The sequence below is a fragment of the Cyphomyrmex costatus genome, unplaced genomic scaffold, assembly GCF_001594065.2.
Source record: "Cyphomyrmex costatus isolate MS0001 unplaced genomic scaffold, Ccosl1.0 scaffold332, whole genome shotgun sequence".
NCBI classification, from domain to species: Eukaryota; Metazoa; Arthropoda; class Insecta; order Hymenoptera; family Formicidae; genus Cyphomyrmex; species Cyphomyrmex costatus.
This window is the reverse complement of record NW_017277473.1, coordinates 466,556-485,684: the sequence shown is the minus strand read 5'-3', so window position 1 is coordinate 485,684 and position 19,129 is coordinate 466,556. Positions and strand designations below refer to the sequence as shown.

General features: G+C 31.6%; 2 protein-coding genes across 2 annotated transcripts in view; both read left to right on the top strand.

The window, feature by feature from the left end:
• Positions 1–775: 775 nt before the first annotated feature.
• Positions 776–16,780, top strand: LOC108776031 (TWiK family of potassium channels protein 18). The gene is made up of 5 exons (XM_018542529.1): positions 776–1,411; positions 1,649–1,817; positions 15,955–16,111; positions 16,278–16,362; positions 16,592–16,780. Exons 1-5 carry the CDS (start codon positions 1,103–1,105, stop codon positions 16,778–16,780), a joined length of 909 nt encoding a protein of 302 aa, XP_018398031.1. The 5' UTR covers positions 776–1,102.
• A 1,431-nt stretch (positions 16,781–18,211) lies between these two features.
• The window catches only part of LOC108776030 (uncharacterized), a 22,408-nt gene continuing 21,490 nt past the window's right edge, over positions 18,212–19,129 (top strand). The window contains exon 1 of the mRNA XM_018542526.1: positions 18,212–18,267. The gene's annotated coding sequence lies outside the window, so the exon portion shown is untranslated. The remainder of the gene's footprint in view (positions 18,268–19,129) is intronic.

Genomic DNA, 19,129 nt, shown 5'->3' with positions numbered 1-19,129 from the left:
ATTTATTTTCAGTTTGTGATAAGTTTATTAAAGGAAAATTGGAGGAATTTAATTAAAGTCAGATTATTACATTCTACGTCGACGCCCTCGGGGAAATGTCGATCATTTTTCGCGGGATCGTAAACAGTTTTACAATAGATTTTGTTAAGCAGCCAAGTAGCTCATCTCTACCGCAATTGCGAAGACAACGTCGTGTTTTCGATTCCCCGTGGACCACGATCGAGTCGATACCAGACTCCAAGAATCAACTGTCGCTGAAGTAAAAGGGACTCGAAGATCGGACATTTCCCATTAAATTTGCCGAACGTAATTTTCCATTAGCCTCTATCAGTGCTAGCAGATAAGAGTTCGCGATCTTCTTGTATGTCTCCTCGTACGCGCGCTGCATTCTTCTGTATCAAATCATTATAACAGACATACACGTGCCTTGCCAACAAGCTTTGTTTGCTGATAAAGCTATCGCAATAATCAATCGTAATAATTAAATATATACAATCCATCAATTTTGATTTTAAAAAAATTAATTAAATAATATTAATTGATATATGCATTTTTGTGAAAAATTGAAAAATTGAAAGTTAAAAAAACAAATTACAGTCACGGTCATAATTATCATAATTCAGTGTCAGCATCTTAATCTTTGTATCGACTGATAAGGAGCCAACTAAATTAATTTAAGAAGAAATCTTACATACAACGCGTGAATGACTCGCGTATTTCCTGACAATTAGATTCTAAATTAATGAACGAGATTTCTCTGGCTTTCGATCGTAAAATAATGTTAATGGAAATTAAATGGAACGAAGAGAGAGCCAATTACTTGACTGCGGTTTTCGAGCAATAATGTGAATTCTTGTGGTGACTTGGTGGTTTCTTGCGATAGGCATTTTATAGTCGTCAATTATTAAGGAACAAAGAATCAGAGATTTAAAGTGACCGTTCCGCGTGATTAGTCGCTCGCGAAAGGATATCCCCCACGTAGTAATATATCGTAAACAACGGAAAGAGAACTCAGTGAAAATTCGGCGATACGGAAGCGTGATGTTCGCGAATCCGCTGGAAGTGATACGATCGAGGTGACACTGAGAAGCCGTCATCGTCGATGGAAACGGATAGGACGTCCCGTTCTTCAGCCAGTAGGAGTTGGCAGCGCGGAAGTTATCGCGGTCGGAGCGGAAGACGGAGGAAACGCAAACGGAAGCCATGGGGTGAGCGGATCGCCGACTGGATCAGGACGCTGATAGCATTCCTCTTCAGTAACGTCGGCATCGTGTGTCTAGTAGTGGGCTACACTATAGCCGGCGCCTTCCTATTCATCCACATCGAGGGTAAAACCAGGTTGGATGTCACCAGCGACGTTATCAAGCTAAGAAATTCGACGGCCGCCACTCTTTGGGAGCTTACTTCTAAGGTGAAAAATTTACGTGAATCGAGCTACATGATATAATTTCTTGCAGTAACAGAATCGAATGATATCGCCAGAACATACACGTAGATGTATACAGATTTTATCTTTTGCAAGTTTTATTAACCACCTATTTTTTCACACATGTTTAGATTTCATTGCTTTACTAATTGAATGTTATTATTAATAATGTCGATATTTCTTTTTTTTTTTACATTTTGACATTGTTTATATTGCTTATAGGAAAATGTGTTTTCGGAAAAACTTTGGAAGGAAAAAGTAAGAGACATTCTGAAGAATTACCAAACAACGATAGTATCAGCCATAAAAGATGGGTACAATGGTATGAGAGAAACTAAGTGGACTTTTGCCGGTGCTTTTCTGTATTCCCTTACCGTAATAACGACCATCGGTGAGTCTCACTCTTTTATATATGTACATATATATACATATACATACATGTACAATCAAATCGTTTTCAATTTATTTGCAACCTTAAAAGTAAAATATTAATTTTAATTTAAAGATGTATAGTGAGTGGACTTTTGAGACATGCAAGAATGTTAAAATTAAAATTTTTTTTTATTTACAAAAATGTTAATTTGAACATTCTTGCATGTCTCAGAAAGTCCACCATACGTCTACAAGTGAAAATTAATATAATTAAACTTATTATTTTAAACAGTGTATCTATAATACTTTAATTCAGTTATATTTCTTAAATTAATTTATTTTAATTTTAGAATATAAAAGTAAAGTTAATTAAATGTATAGAGATTTTTTATATATTCACACGTGTTTGTCTTTAAGAATTAAATGTGGTATGAAAAATGTAAGAGTAAATGTTAGAGAAATTTTTGAAAAATGTAGACTGTAGACTGTTTACGCTGCTGGATATTTTGTCATACTAAATATGGCATGCTTATTTGCCCTGTTAATGCCTAGCTAATGCGCATTTCTCTCGTCGTGACTGATTAATCTCATTAAAAGCTTTTATGCTGGCTATGAAAATGTTTCGAGATAAAGTCCTCAGATTTTGTATTTAACAATAAAGTTGTATGAGAGATTGGCAACTTTATAATATTTTATAAAATTAGCAAGCCACAAACACACACATGACCGAATATTGATACACAATTTATTTGAATAAATCATTATGCTGAAATATATAAAATAAATTTGATATCTGTTTTATTATATTGTGAAAACAAAATAAGTAATTTTTGTATTGTATGTATACATAAATCTATCTAACACATGTAATGGATGTTAAGAACATCAATTCTGTAATATGGTAAAAAAATTTGATTAGAAATTCTAGTGAATAATACATTCTCCAAATAAATAGCTATGTCCTGAAATAAAAGAAATGAATTTAAATTGTAAAAACGGACGGATTTCGAGTTGAAAAATATATATATAAATCTTGGTCCGTCTGAAATATCAGGAAAAAGATGTTAATCGAGAGAGAGAGAGAGAGAGAGAGAGAGAGAGAGAGAGAGAGAGAGAATACAATAATAAAAATATTCGTAAAATTCTGTTGGACATTTATACAATATTTATTAGTTTTTTTCTGTTTTCAATATTTTTGTATTCCATATATTTTATATTCAAGTTATTTTCAAAATATTTAGGATGCAAATATTTATAGTTGAAATTTACTAAGCTCTTTTATTTATTCGATGAGAAAGAAACTGCAGACTCATTCTACATCAACTGTAGAACAAAATTGATTGATTTATTTATATTTGTCAGTGGCGTAAATGTTTGCTGTCAACTTTAATTATTTTTTTATTATTTTTATTGACACTAAATGTCAATCTCATAATGCATTTTCTTCTTATACATACATATATTTTTAATATTATATTTATATTTTATCCATACATTAGACGCTTATATATCTAGAAATTCCTCAGAAAAATCTTTATAAAATCTAGCTTTTCGTTTAAATAAATATTTATATTGAAAAAAAATACAATTCTTATAAAAATTAATCTAAGATGAGATCTAAAGATAAACTGTTATGATATATGTAATTCGAAATAAATTAGCTTTTATTTATCTCAATTTTTTTTACAAAAGGCTAATTTTTTCATCGATTAATCAGATCAGATCAATCTGTATGATTTAATCATAGATTAAAATAAACAAATGAAATTAAGAATTTCGTGTTGTTGATTTTCATGAGCATGTATGATATTACATTGTTTTTAGTCTATCGCGATCTAATCATCTAAATTTCAAAAAAGATCGAATTAGAGCATTGAACAGAAAAATGTACATAAAATGTCGAATAGTCAGATACGACTATCCAAGCCACGAATCCCGAGATGTAGGATTTATCATTTTCCGGCGCCACGGCAATGAAAGGATAAAGTGATATTAATGACTTTAACGTGATGGCGGCTTTGTTCTCAGCGTTGTGCGTGCTACACCATATCGGTATACTCTGTGCGAGAGTGTGTGCGTAAAGAGTATAAATCATGATTACTCGGCGAAATTACACGAAAGGAATTGCGCGATTCATGAGGGTATCGCATAAATTAGAAATATATGAAAGTATTCACGGTCATGGAGATATATATATATCTATTATTTTCTGTGATATTCTATTAAAATGTCTGTTTCTCCTAATATAAATCTATTTCAATATTTTTTTCAGTAGGCAGTTAGTACCAATAATAAAGTATTTATTTTCGATATAAATATTTTGGTTAATGTTACCTTGATATATAAAACGAACACAAATCCTGTTGTATCAAATGTTGTATTATTTTACAACATTTGACAGCTAGAATAATAAATATTAAATAATTATAATATCACTACTAATCATATAATTATACCACTTAAATTATATAACTTTAATAGGATTCACCACAATTATAATTGCTCGAAGATTGATTGCATTTCGGTATTATATTGATCATTAATATACTGACCATTATAATAAATTGATACCTCATGTGTTCGGAACCATTTGGAACTATTTTGGAAGGTTGCGTATGAAGACTGGAATGTAAATTTTATTCATTCGTGCACGCGCCCACGATGATAATTATTTTCAGTTTTCAACATTGTTTTCGCCAATTGGCACGACACAAAGTCAATTGCTTTAAATTAACATAAAATTAATTAAAAATAAAATTTGATATTGATAAGATATACTCTTCGTGAAATAGCAATCATAAATGGATGAATTGCACATTAGTTAATTAATTCTAAGCTCTCTCAATTCAGTTTGTGATATTACATCATTCAATAAATAAATAATTAAATTAGTTAGTATCTTTTTTATTTTAATATATTGTATAGCTTGCTGTTCAACATTATCCGTCTATTTTAAGATATCACTTGACAACAAAACAATGTTAAATATATGTATATACATGTTAATACGTATCTGTTAAAAAAAAATGTATAAGTATTTAAAATTAATTCGTCGCAAGTTATATAAATTTTTCATAATTGATTGACTTTTAAAGTGCTAATCTCTATAAATCACGTCTCTCTTTTATTAATTATCTCAAAGACAATGTTATTATTAGCTTTCAGCGTAGTTAACCGACATTGATAAAACCGATGAAAAATCGTGAGTGCAGTGTTCGATGAAAGTCGCGAAATTGGATTATATTGCTTAACCGAACTTCCTGTATTTCCCTCGTATTCGATGTCCTTCGTAGAATCGAATCATTACCGAAAATTACCTGTCGTACGTCTACGATGTATTCCACGACGACGAATTTGCGGACTGGCGAGGACTTCGTTAGGCCGGAAATTAATTAACGTGTGCTGATCGTTCGATCCCCCAGGATCGAGGAAACTTGCTCATTCGTTCATTTATTCGTTCGTTCATCGCAAGAACATCGCTGATGGTCACCATCAACGATCGACGTTCCACTTTGCTATTAATTAATTTCTTTAGTGTCCATTAGGTTAGTAGTTAATCTCCTGGATACGCTAATAGACGCAATATTCAACGACATCGTGCAAAGTGCATTTTGCAAAAAAAAAGACATACACACACACATATACAATTATTTTCATCAATAGATGTAAGGTATTATAATAAAGGAATATAAGGAATTAAATTCAAATGTATAGTTAAAGTTAATATTTTTCATACTTATTCTTTTTTAAATAATATACTATACATTAAAGCAATAGTCCGAGATATATGCGAATAGTAAATCAAATAAGTTTAAACATCTGTGTCTTTTTATTAATTGCGTTTATCTTTATGTCAATTTCTTTTATTTTGCGCGAATTATAACGTAAAGAAATTTTGAAAAAATATATTTTAAATATTATACCGCTACTATAACATATCCTTAACAAAGAAATTTCCTGTTACAAAAGAATATCAATTTATCAAACTTGCCGTTCTCGAAACTCGATTAAAATTATATATCTACTGTATTCGCAAATATAGGAAGAAATGCATATGGAAACACGCTTACTTTGTATATTGTACGTTCAAAGATAATGCTATTAAAAGCTTTTCAAATATTTGCAAAAACCCGGTCAATGTCGTTAAATCGATTGGCTTATGTATATATACATATACTTCAGCCTCGAATTTAAAAAAAGAGAAACAGAAGTCATAGCCCATTCTCGAGCGTAATTGGTTTGTTATCTGAATATCTTTTACCAAACTGAAAAAGCTTCTTATAGTAATTTCATTTATTCTACTATCACATTTATGTCATCACATATAAACCAAAATTTTAACGAGCACAAACCTAATGAAAACTACTGTAATAAATACATATTTTAATAATAATTTTACTTTTTTTCTGTTAAAGACCAAAATTTATCCATAATTTTGTCAAAAATTAATTTCAAACTTTGATATAAATTATGCGACACGAGGTGCGGTATTATATAATACGATGACAAAAGTTTAAACTGATTATAGTCACGATGTCGTGTATCGTTCAGAGTTAACAAGAACTTTGAGAAAAATAAGACACAAAATATTTTATATAAAATAACTGTGCTTTCAAAGAAAAATAATAACGCGACAAATTAAAATGGTTAGCACGATTATTTATTTTCTAGATTTGTATTTTGTGTAAATATAGCTATTGTTTCGATATAATTTAAACAAGCGTGAGAGTTATAATTAATCATACGTTAATTGCGACAGTTAATTACGTGAGTTACTCATCATCAAGGATCAGATAGGAATGGCTATGGAGACCTTTGTTGGAGATAAATTTCTTTATACTAAAATTAGATCTAAAATATCAAGAACATATCACAATGTGTGTATTTGCGATATATAATAAAGACACACAGAACGTTCTTGTTAGAAAAAGAAGTAAAATAAACATTTTTAATATCTCATTTAATTTACACTATAAATGTAGTTGAACTACAGATATTTTTGTTTAATATAATATTTTAAGAACCAAATTGTATAAAATCTACTTTTATACAGTCTACGCACTTTCGTAGCTTCGTAAAAAAAGAAGCTGAAAAGGTCTCATGACGCAATATTGCTTCTAAAAGATCAAATATAAGCATGAAAACATATATCTGCACTGTGAACAAGAAAAGATCATTTTATTTATTACAATACTTTTAAAAGCAAAAAAAAATTGTAAAATCTTGTTCTTACAATTAGTAGGCTTCGTATCTTTGTAAAACATAAGTAAAAAATAATTGGTAGCAAAATATTTCTTTTATGTTACAATAATGATACTAATAATAGAGTGCAGGTATGTATCTACGTACACCGTAAATAAAATATACATGAGTTGATACGTCGATCACTTTTGTTAGCTTTTAATTCTTTAAATGATTATGTTTCGAACAATAATAACGTGAGATATCTGCCGATTAGAGCCTCGTTGAATAAATGGTAACAGACGTGTCGTGCTTGGCATTGCGTACGCACGTCAGCACTCTATATTAAAGATCATGATGGATTTGAACGTGTATTGGAGGTATTCAGATACACGTGAAAAAGAAATCATTATTATCATATATGTATATGTAATAAAAACAAATATAAGGATAACGATGATCGATTTATTATCACTCAATCCATTTTCCAATTTGATGCTCAGTTTAAACTTATTTAGGCGATCTATTCATAATTAAGGTACGTCAGATTTACGTCAGATTTAGGACTTGTAGATAATATTTTATATGCCTTATAATTTTACATATTCCGAGGCATTACTTAAATATATATTTAATATATTATATCTGTTCTGATTTTCCAAATGTTTTTCATATTACGTTGCATAAAATTATAAATAAAATTTTATCATGAATTTTTGATACAAAAATAGAAAGATATATCCGTCTAAAAATCAGCTTTACAATATAAATTTATATGACATGTTCTGTGTATTTGAGATAAAAGTTTAGTACCTAACTATCCTCGCATTAAGATAATATTTATTTAACAAAAATACAAAAAAAATGTGTGATTAATTTTATATTATTTATATCCTTGTAAGAAATAAGTCATGTGGATGTTTAATAAAAATAAAAGCAAGAATATAAAACACTTCGTTCCTATATTTTTTTTAAACTTAAAGACCAAAGCACTCAAAAAACTTAAGCAGTAAATGTAAACAGTAAAGAAATCAATGTTGGATTTCCTACTACTCACGTAATGACCTTATACGATCTTTACTGTGATTGATGAATATGCTTATGTTTTACTGCATAAGTTTTTTATGTGCCGTGACCTTAATACTATCAAACTACGAGCAATCAATTTGAAATTTTTTGAAACAGGAATTGGCGGATATTGAGAAGTTTATAAAAAATGTAATTACCATGTAACATTTTCTCAAAGATGGAATACTGAATCTTTTATATTCTTATTTTACTTATAACAATTCTTGCAGTATATGTATTTTATTCATTATATGTGCGCTCAAATAACAGACTAAATAAAATGATCGAGATTGCAGGTTACGATTCCTTTGATATGTCGATTCCAGATTAACTTACTATGTAAAACAATTTCACTTTTTCGCCTCTTTCAGTTGTCTTATTTCGAAAGTACAAAGAATGGAAAAATTGATAATTTACCTGAACATATAGATATCGATTGACATTTTTGCTCATTGTTATTTGCTCGTTCGCAGATTATCAAGAGTTTCAGGTATAATAACCGTATTATAGTATCACAAGGGGATGTGGAAATAGTTGGTAGCATAACGCGATATAAATCAAGCGCGACAGCGATTGTCCGACACCGCCGGCAACGGGCATAATTAATTTTCAGAGGGAATCATTTTGCCGTTAAACTTCTTGACAAGCCGATAAATTGATGCCGCGATGAAACCTTCCGCGATTAATCCTCGCGATAATTGATCGCTAACCACGTACGCGACGACACTGTCGCGTCGGTTGCCCTCGTCGCTCGAGATGGAGAAATAAACGTATACGCACAAGTACGCGCGGAATATCGGTTTCCGTATTTTTGGTTAATCGCCAATAATTCTCTGGCCGGAGGCCCGACCCAAACGGACTAATGTCCCTGATACGTCTGGCACGTGATACCTGTTACGTGCGTGGCAAGACAAGCATGTCGTTATGCCGATAATGCCATTCAAATCGATATGAACAAAACGCTTTGACATTCGAGATTTCTAATTAATTACATCCTGTATCAATCATCCGCAAACCTGAGAATAATTTTAAAATATTTGCGGAGAGTCGTCAAATTTATTTTTATTTTTATTTTTATTTTAAATCTCTCTCTCTCTCTCTCTCTCTCTCCTTTCTGTTATTGCAGATTAGGTATATTACTTTATTACCAGATATTAATTAACAGTTTTTCTATTATTTTATTTCAATTTTTAAGGTCATAATCCAATCTGCTTCATGCGCTACCTAAACATACTTTAAACCGCCACGAATGGAAACGAATGATATGACGAGTGCATATATCATGTTAATTTATGTCGTGGCGTGTTGCAGTAAATCATCATGGAAACGAAAGAGGATAAAATCAGGTGATCCTGGCTGCCAAAATTGTCAGTTAGTGAAAATGATAAACATCGCTAGCGGCGCACGCAATGCTTCACAACATGGTTATCAGCGTTTTAGAATTATCATGTACACCGTTAAAACTAAATGCACATCGTTGATATACATTTAACATGAAAGCTTTTACGTGTGAATGCACACGAAATGATCTGAAAATATATATCACCATTTATCTCGTGAAATTTCAAATTAAGACTCAATTAAACGTAACATTATATTATTTGATATTTTAATAATTAAGTACACATATCTAATATATCCAATATTTAAATGCGTTTCTGTTGGTCTTAAAAAAACTAATTTTAATACCTTGATTATTAAATTGTGAATTAAAAGTCAAGAATTATGAAAAGCTCAGTTTCAAAGAATTTGCGATTAAACTCGCTTTTTGCGACGTCTTTAAGAGAATCCGTATAAAAAAGTCTTTGTGCTTTTATATTTTACTTAACGCTCGCCATTTCGAGATTACATAATCGCGATAAAATCGATGATAATGAATAGGTTCTCTTGCACGTATTGACAACAAAAAACTTTACCTTCATCATCCGCGAAATTAGATGACGTTTCTATAAACATCGTCAGTTAATTGAGTTCGAGATTGTAAATGCCGACATCGGTATATTGTTATTCATTTAACGATGGATTTAGGTTTGGCAATAATAACCTAATAGTCGTCAGTGGTTTATGTAACACCGCTGTGGACACAAACGTCGTTTAACTCGATGTTTTACTGGCTTTATAAACTCGATGTATCCAAATAATGAGTGTGTAAAGCCTGCAGAAATGGAGATTTTAATATTTAACAAAACTATTGAAAGTTTAAAAAGAAATCGCACGCAGTACATACAATACATATTCCGGGTTACGTGGTTGAAAACGCCGGGGAAAATATTGTACGAGTGAAACGACCGGAAAGTCAAATGTCAACGGCGATACGTAACATAACTCGTCGATCAACTTGGGTCTCGTTCCATACGTTTCATACATATCGCCGTTCCATTCTGCCATGTCGAGAACTTCCTATCTCTCTTAGGTTTTGATGCACACACATGCTTCAGCCGTACTACTCAATTGCTTTTATATACATGTTGCGTGAATTTTGATCATATTTTGCACGTCATACTTTACACGCCAAATTTTTTTAAAAGTTGATAAAATATTTTGCGATTCGTTCATGATATTCATTTTTATTCATATGCGATAAGTCTTTTAAATAATTAAAGTAATATATGACTTGCCTATATTTTTCCAGTTTTGGTAAACGGTTCATAAATGCCATTTCCACTCTTTGGAGAACAATAATGGCTAGCTTACATGTTTGCTTCCCATATATCTCTCTTTATTCTCTTTTCATCGATAAAGATCAATACTAGATTTCATAAATTTACAAAATAAAGTTCAGAAATTTATAAAAGACTTTTGTCCTCTCTCTCTCTCTCATGGAAAAAGTATAGAATTTAGATTTAAAATACATATATAAGTTTCAAACATGTTGCGTATTTGAAAGTAACTAGTTACGTAACTTCTGCCAATTATACGTATATTGATACTTTTTTAATGTATTCTTATTTTTAAACTGTAGTTACATCTAACTTATCAATGCGATAAAATATAAACGATGAATCTAAAGATTTTCGTTATTCAAATCGTTTTCTACATGTTTCACGCACGCATTTTATATATATAGAAATAAAATTTTACATTTCAAAGTAAGATCTTTTGAACGAAAGAAGTCACAGAAAATTGCAGTCACAATAGAAACGTATCGGAATTTTTGATAAAAGAATACTTGACCGTTTTTGTGAGATCCTCCGATTATAAGAAAACGTATGTACGTAAGCAAATATAAAATTTTCTATTAAAGTTAGTCGAAAGAGAACATCAAATTCTCTGTTATATCACATTCGATAATTCATATTTTTATGCAAAAACTTTAATATAAATTGAAAAAAATTGATGTGATGTAATTGTTAACGTTTCACGCTATAATAGCCAATAAAACAGCAATTTCGTGTTTGTTGAAATTAATCACGACTATATATAACGAGTAGGATTATATTATCTGTAGAAGAAACATTTATTTACAGTATTTAATATTTCAGCGTATACCAAAAAAGGTTTCGAATTATTTTTTCTGTTAATTTGCATTGTCATCGCTGATTGTTTTTATTAATCATTATTAATCTTTTCATTAAAAGAATAGTTGATATAGTCGAGATAAAAAATCTTATAAATCTAAACCAACAATACACTTTAATACAAATTTTAAAAGAAATAACAATCGTGTGAATTGAAATAAAGCTAGAAATTTTTTAAAGAATATTACATTTAATTATATCATAATAGTCTAATATTTTATTTTGAATGCTTTATGACTCTATGTTACCAGTATTTCAATATACAATGTAAAAAATTGTCTGATATTATTTGTTGTTTAGATTGTTAAGAATAAAACCAGAATTCCCGAAACACTTCATGTATACGCGGTGGTTTTATGCACTAGTATTTGTCGACTTGTATAACACGACATTAATTTTCGCGTGCATGGCCCATTATTTCCGCTTTCATTTCCGACTATGAAACGTGCGCATATTACATTGTTCAAAGGGCGAGTTCAAAATTGTATAAAGAACTTTGTTACTATATTTGCGATTAAAAAATAACGAAAAATATTTCCATCAAGATGTAGTTAAATATTTCCGCTTTATTTAGGACTCGAATCGTAGATATAATTTAATAAATAATATTTGATGCATTTTGATTATTATGAAAAAGATGTACAATATAAAAGCATTATTTTAGTTTTAAGTAACATTCTTTAAGTATAACATTCCGTTTTCCATTTTCCATTCGCATTTTAGGATAAAAGTAGTTAACGAAATTGGAGGCTAGAACATTTAAAGCATAAACCTGTCTTTATTTAATGAGCATGTTGTTTCTTTACAAACCTTTTTCTTAAATTTCTTCTGCTTCTCTAACTTCAAAGCTTCGTATATCAACATGAAGTAAAATGGAGTTTGCACTATAAAAGTAACATCTTCATTTGCGGTCGCTTAAGGGAAGACTCTGTCGAGGATTTAATCCTTTTAATGTTAAAAGATGGTTTGCATATATATACATATAATAAAATTGTAATTTGTTGAACATTTTAATATTTTAGTTACGGTGAGACTCTGAAGTCTTTGTATCATAAAAATAATTATGTTACGTCAAATAATCCGTTTCATTTCTTTGTAAAATTAAAAAATGTACTGTAATAATTATTATAATAATAACTTACTTTTGACATGTTACAATAATATTACGTATAATATGTAATGTAATAATTATTATAATAATAATTTACTTTTGGTGTGTATACAATAAAACAATTTCTATTTTATTTATTCTCTTTTGGAGTAAAAAAATCTTACTCTAAGAAAGTTAAAATATTGCCACTATTGGAAAAAGAAATAAAAAATGTGCATTCTTAAGTAAGAGTGACAAATTGTCACTTTGTTTTGGAGCGAATCTCATTCTAAAAAAAGCGTGACAAACAGCCATTCTTATTCAAACAAATTTTTCATTCTTTTTCAATAGTAACATAACTTTAACTTTTTTGGAGTGAGATTTCATTCCAAGAAATGTAGAGTGTAGATATTATTTTTTAACTGTTTCATTGAAATGAGTACAATCTATGTTTATAGTATTTTTCGATACTTTTGATTTGGATTATAGTTGCAGACAACTTGCAATAGCATCATATTGCAGTTACTTCCTTTTTTTCAATTTTTGTATAACAATAGAGTTTTAGAAAGATGAATAAAAAAATTGTATCGAGACGCAATATCTTTCGATTATTAGATTAACAAAATCGGTGTTGCGTGTATTCGTTCCCCGATAGAGGCATTAAAAAATAACGTTGAAAAATCAGTTACTGCATGCCTGCATGCCATCTGCGATGGCACATGTTTATTCGACGCGCGAGAAAATCGCTTTCGACGCTTTCTGCCGTGCAGAGTTTTGGACGTTGCATCGGTATACGGCTGATTCCGCGACTCTGATCGACTCGTTGCAAATTGCATGAGAGGATTTTTATGGACGTGTGTGTGATGCGTGAATGATACATAATTTTCGTATGAACGAACATACTCGCACAATTCGCACTCTCAAATTAAAGATATCGTATAAAGAGGATAAATTGTTACCGCTACGTATCACGATTTCTATTTTTCGCTTCAATTTCATTGACGATAAAGTTAACGGCATACAGGTAAAGAAAATCGATAAAAACGCACCCAATTTGCCAATCTAAAAATTTTGTGCTAAAACATATTTATCAGAGAGGTATCAGAGAAATTAAACATTATGTTGAATTAAATGTGTAAAAGGGAAGAATTATTTTTAGCGCGTTTTACCTTCCGCGCGTACATTTCGGGGCCGTTTTTGGCGCAAAAAGAGCGTAACGTGCACGCTATAAAACGTCGTCGTGGGTGTGGAATATTCGCAGAGTTCGCGTAGACGCAGCTTTAAACGCGTCCATTTACTGTAGAGGTTTTATCGCTGTCATATATAATCGGTCGCGTCCGTTTTATCGTCGCTAAAAGACGCGCCCGCGCAATCGGACGTCGGACGTTGATTCTGATTCGGCTGTGCTGTAAATCATCGGCGTGAGTGTCGATTCTCGAAAATTAACGAGGTCGGTGTTTTTCCTCCCTTCAAAATGTGCGAAAAGAAAAGAAGCGATAGAGGAAAAAGAACACGGTTTTCGATTTTGTCCGAAGTAATAATAATGTTCTATTAAACAGCCAATTTTGAATGACATGCTTATCAAAAATAAATTATATATATAAATAATGTATTTGTATTATTGTATGATTTTTAATAAAGTCACTTATAATTCACATACGAACAATTACTGTTGGCTCACATTGACAATGACTTGATATTTTATTTAAATTGATTATATGGTTAATTGTTCGTGAAAAGTTACTTTTTATTTACATATGCAGATTTTTGAAAGTTTTAATTTTTTTTATAAATGTTCATACATTGTACATACTGCACAATAGCCATGTTTGATGCAAGATCGCGATAAGAAAAAACGCATTGTCATTATGAGATTATCCAAGAGACGAGATCTCGAAAATAAAATCTACGTCTCGTACATCCTAGAATTATCCATTTTGTATGCAAAAAGCTGAAATTCGACATGTAGATCTCCTCAAAAATTATGCTGAATATATATCCTCGTATCACGTTCCCCTTTTTGTTACTTCCCTATTTCGCGCATTTTGTGTGCACGTACACGGAAAAAAGAGTAGCTGAACAAGCCTTTTTCGTGGCGACTTTTACTCGGTTACAAGGCATGCTCGGATTCGTCTCTGATATCGTACATCAGTTCGACAGTTTTTTTTAGCACTGCACTGAAATTTGTTGGTGCATACTTTTTGCTCCCTTTACGAATGATAAATGGCCGAAATAGAGGCTAAATTAAAACAAGGAAATATCAACAAAAGTCGTTACTCCATAACTCGATCGCGATAATAGTCTTCGGTAGATTGCCAGATTATTATGCCAGATAGGAGGATTCTTTTTGAGAGAGGAATTTCTTTGAAGGAAAAAAGTCAATGTAAAAAGTCGAATTCGGTCTGCAACGAGAGAAAACGAATGCAAATAAACACGAATAAATAATTTGCTTTAACGAACGACACTGTTGCTTACAATTAGTCCTCGCGACCGAAACTTCGTATGAATATTGATTCTTCTATAATTCCGTGAAAAAATCATTTCCTCTTTATGAAATTGCGAATAAAATTTTGCGATATTTCTTTTCCTTTTAAAGATTTTTACTTGCTCGGTTTATAGAACACATTTCGCCACCTTATGAAACATGAAAATGTTCGAGTAGATTCCACGGGATTGTTTACGTCTCCCACGAGGTAAAACTGAAACTTTCAGTAGCACACGCGGTCGAACTCTCACGGATATGTCTGTTGAAACAACGTCCGGTTGAATAACTAAGAAGATGATTGATACTTTATGTCCGCTGCGATAATAAAATTTTTATAACTATCCAAGGACAAGCTACTTGATCTGCATTAATAAATAATAGTGCGGATCACTTTGTGCAGAAATATAGTAATTAAAAAATATTTAAATTAACTGTAAAAATTTAACTGTATCGAGATATCAGTTACATTTTTTGTCTAAATGCACGAATAAATTGTCCTTAGAACACAACAATATTTTGGATAAACAAGATCCATACAGCAAGAAACTCTTGTTTTAATTATGAAAGTGAATTCAGACATACGGTATATTCTGCCTTTTTCTTTGGGACAAAATATTTTACTCACGTGTATTTGCGTAATTAATAATTCGAGCAATACAATACAGCAGGTTTCTATCGAAACACCGCAGGCAATAAATTAATAAAAAATGAATCAGCTCGCGTATAGAATGATATAAAGCAAGGAATAGAATCGAGACGAGGCAACGAAGCTTGTCGATAAACTCACTTGCCGTGTTCTCGTTTAACTGCGCAGGTTACGGCAACATTTGTCCCAAGACGAAATGGGGCAAAGTCGCGACTATAGTGTACGCAATAATAGGGATGCCGCTTTTTCTTCTCTACCTCAGCAATATCGGTGACATTCTGGCCAGAAGCTTCAAGTGGACCTACGCCCGCTGTTGCTTGTGCAAGTAAGACCGTTTTGCTTGTCGTAAAAATGTGTCACATTCCTATCGATTTTTTCCACAGTATCATGTGTCACATTTCTATTCATCTTTTCAGTACCTATCCTTTTCGATAGTGTAAGATCAGATTTAAAACCGTCATCGTCGAATTAATCTCGATCGATTTTTCAAGATGTCGAAGAAGACCGTACGATGCGGCAAGCGCGAGAGCGTCGGAGATATCGAATGATCCGGCTGCGAAAAGAGAACGGTGGCAGGTAAGACGATCGTTGCAACCAGAATTACAATCCGGAGTAGTAGAGAGCAAGTCTTTTTCACACAAATTCTCTCAGAATTATTTCTAATATTCGAAATCTCTCTAAAACGAAGACCGAGCTAAATCAAATCTTTTTCAATATCAAAGACATTAATGTCTTATTGTTACAAGCGAATTCTGATACGTTTAGGATACCAAACAGAGAATATTCAAAGAACATTTGTCTGTAGATTGTTAGCACGTATGGCGAAGAGGTAGATACGTCGAGCTTGAATGTAGAAGAAACTTTACCTAGAGACGACGGTGAAGTTAACGGAAACGATGGTGATGACGAAGACGATGACGACGAGAGCGACAGCTACGATCCTCAGCACGTCACGGTGCCGTTAACTCTCTGTCTTGCTATTATGGTGGGGTGAGTATCTGACGAGCGAGATAATAGAGAGAAATAGGGTTAATTAAAAGAATCACTTTTAAAGAACATATAACAGGTAAATGAATTACTTAAGAAAAAAATGATAAAAATTCTACTCCTCTTGATAGGAAAAGTTTTTTTAAATAGGTATTTTAAGTTCTTTTTAGTAAATAACTCGAAAGAGAAAGAGATATATCTAGTATAATGTTACTTTTTAAAAATTAATATGAAATAAATATCTTTTTACAATTCTTTCTGGTATTATTTAATATGAGAAATTGTAAGTATCTATAACCTTCGAAATTAAAAATTGCCACATTCTTTTCAATCCAAATTAAAATACTATTAAGGTTAACTAAAAATTACATATAATTTCCGGGCGCATTATATTGCAATTTCAAGTGTGTACTGATGTTCAGTTCGAGAATGAGTTTACAAGTTTAATGGTCCACGATTAAACTTAATGTCACTTTCTATCGAAAATTGAGGAGAATCGCCAGAAAAATGGTCCGGAACTGACAGTACTTTATTTTTTGCTTTCGATAGATATATTTGGGGCGGCGCATTTCTGTTTTCCACATGGGAGGATTGGAATATGCTGGATGGTTCTTACTTCTGCTTCGTTTCTTTGTCGACTATAGGTTTCGGCGATATTGTTCCTGGCGACGAATTCTATTCCGGGCAAGGCATCGATTTGTCTTTCATCATGTGTTCTATGTATCTGATGCTTGGTAAGCTTTACATATACGTATACAATGACTCATTTCTTATTATTTACATGTAAAAATCAATTTCAGAGCTTCTATCAAGAAAATTCTCTCAACTACTCAAAATTAAATGTTCCCTTATAAATAAGACGTATTCATTATTATTATTATTACGTTATGGACTAAAGAAATATAAAAGCATTCGGTTTAATCATGTATTTTAATCGATAGTAAAATTAGAGTAAAAAATACTTAATATTTTAAGGAGTAATCCGATTGTCACAGAATTTTTGATGCTTAACGTTATACGATGCGAAGACAATCGTTTTAAAAGGGATTAACCGCTTTAAATCTTGCAACGCGATTTCATCCGTTGCTATACAGCTTTCCATACTGCGAGCGTATTAAGTTCGTTTTAATCAATATCCGATTGCCGTGCAGATTTTTCGTGAAAAATATTCGAGTGCTTCCAAATATTTCGACCGCTTCCATACGAGCGGCGCTCTCAATTTACGCAACAATTGAAACAATAATATCCGCGATGCTTAAAATCACGCTCTAATCTAATATTCGATACCGATCATTATACAGAGACATCAAATTATTCGTAATATGTATTTTCGTATTTTCAGGAATGGCATTGATCGCTATGTGTTTTAATCTCATGCAAGAAGAGGTGATCGCAAAGATACGCAATCTAGTACGCATCGTCAAGTACATCTTCAGATGTCAAAGATGACGAACGAGTTTTCATCGTGATTCTGCACCACCACTATTTTAATTGGTAAGTCAATAAATATTTCCGTTCTTGATTCAATAATGTAATTTTGCGATGATTTTTAGTTTTCACACAAGAAAAATTTAATTTAATTTTTCTAAAATTCTTCCAGTACTTTAGTACTAAGAAATACACATTTTTACGAGAAGATATCACTAAAAATCATTTCTTTTATGAGAAAAAAATGATTGCTTGTGCTAGATGCGATCCTTGCGAGCAAAGAGCAATCATTTGTATCGTCTAGATGTATCTTTGATGTTCTCTCTGCTCCCTTTGAATTCTCCTTCAAATCTTTCGTGAGACGTAGAGGCGTGAGTGAACGAACGATTGAGTAGAAGTATTGCACTACAGTAAAAGCAACAAGACAAAAATCGTAAACGATAAATTCTATACGACTATTCCGTGTCGCAAGGGAAACGCGAGTGATCCATTTGGTCTCCTTCGAGACCCCTAGGTTTTCCTTTAAAAGTTAAAAGTTTTATGAAGAAAGAATTAACGTTGTATATTTATTGCACCTGCAGCTAAATAGTTGTCCAAACTAGCACATTATAAGCATCAAAAATCAATTCTGCATTACATTTTTTTAAACAAATACAATTTTATGAAATCTTTTTTTCGGTAAATAGTTTACCGTTTCTAAAATTGCATGTTGGAATTTTTGATTATCCGATTATTGGATTATTTGACGAAGTGAGGAGAGAGAGAGAGATCAGACGTCACCGCGAGATAGATATATCAATATATCGATTTCTTTCAGTATATATGAGTATATATATGTGTGTGTGTGTGTGTATTATATATTTATATATATATATATATATCGACACACACACACACACACACACACACACACACACACACACACACA

What these genes read in the sequence shown, in the direction of transcription:
- LOC108776031 (XM_018542529.1), top strand. Translation starts at nt 1,103, where the DNA reads ATGGAAACGGATAGGACGTCCCGTTCTTCAGCCAGTAGGAGTTGGCAG. An exon ending in GCCCGCTGTTGCTTGTGCAA is followed by an intron (nt 16,112 to 16,277) that starts GTAAGACCGTTT and finishes CGATTTTTCAAG; the next exon opens with ATGTCGAAGAAGACCGTACG. An exon ending in CGAAAAGAGAACGGTGGCAG is followed by an intron (nt 16,363 to 16,591) that starts GTAAGACGATCG and finishes ATTTGTCTGTAG; the next exon opens with ATTGTTAGCACGTATGGCGA.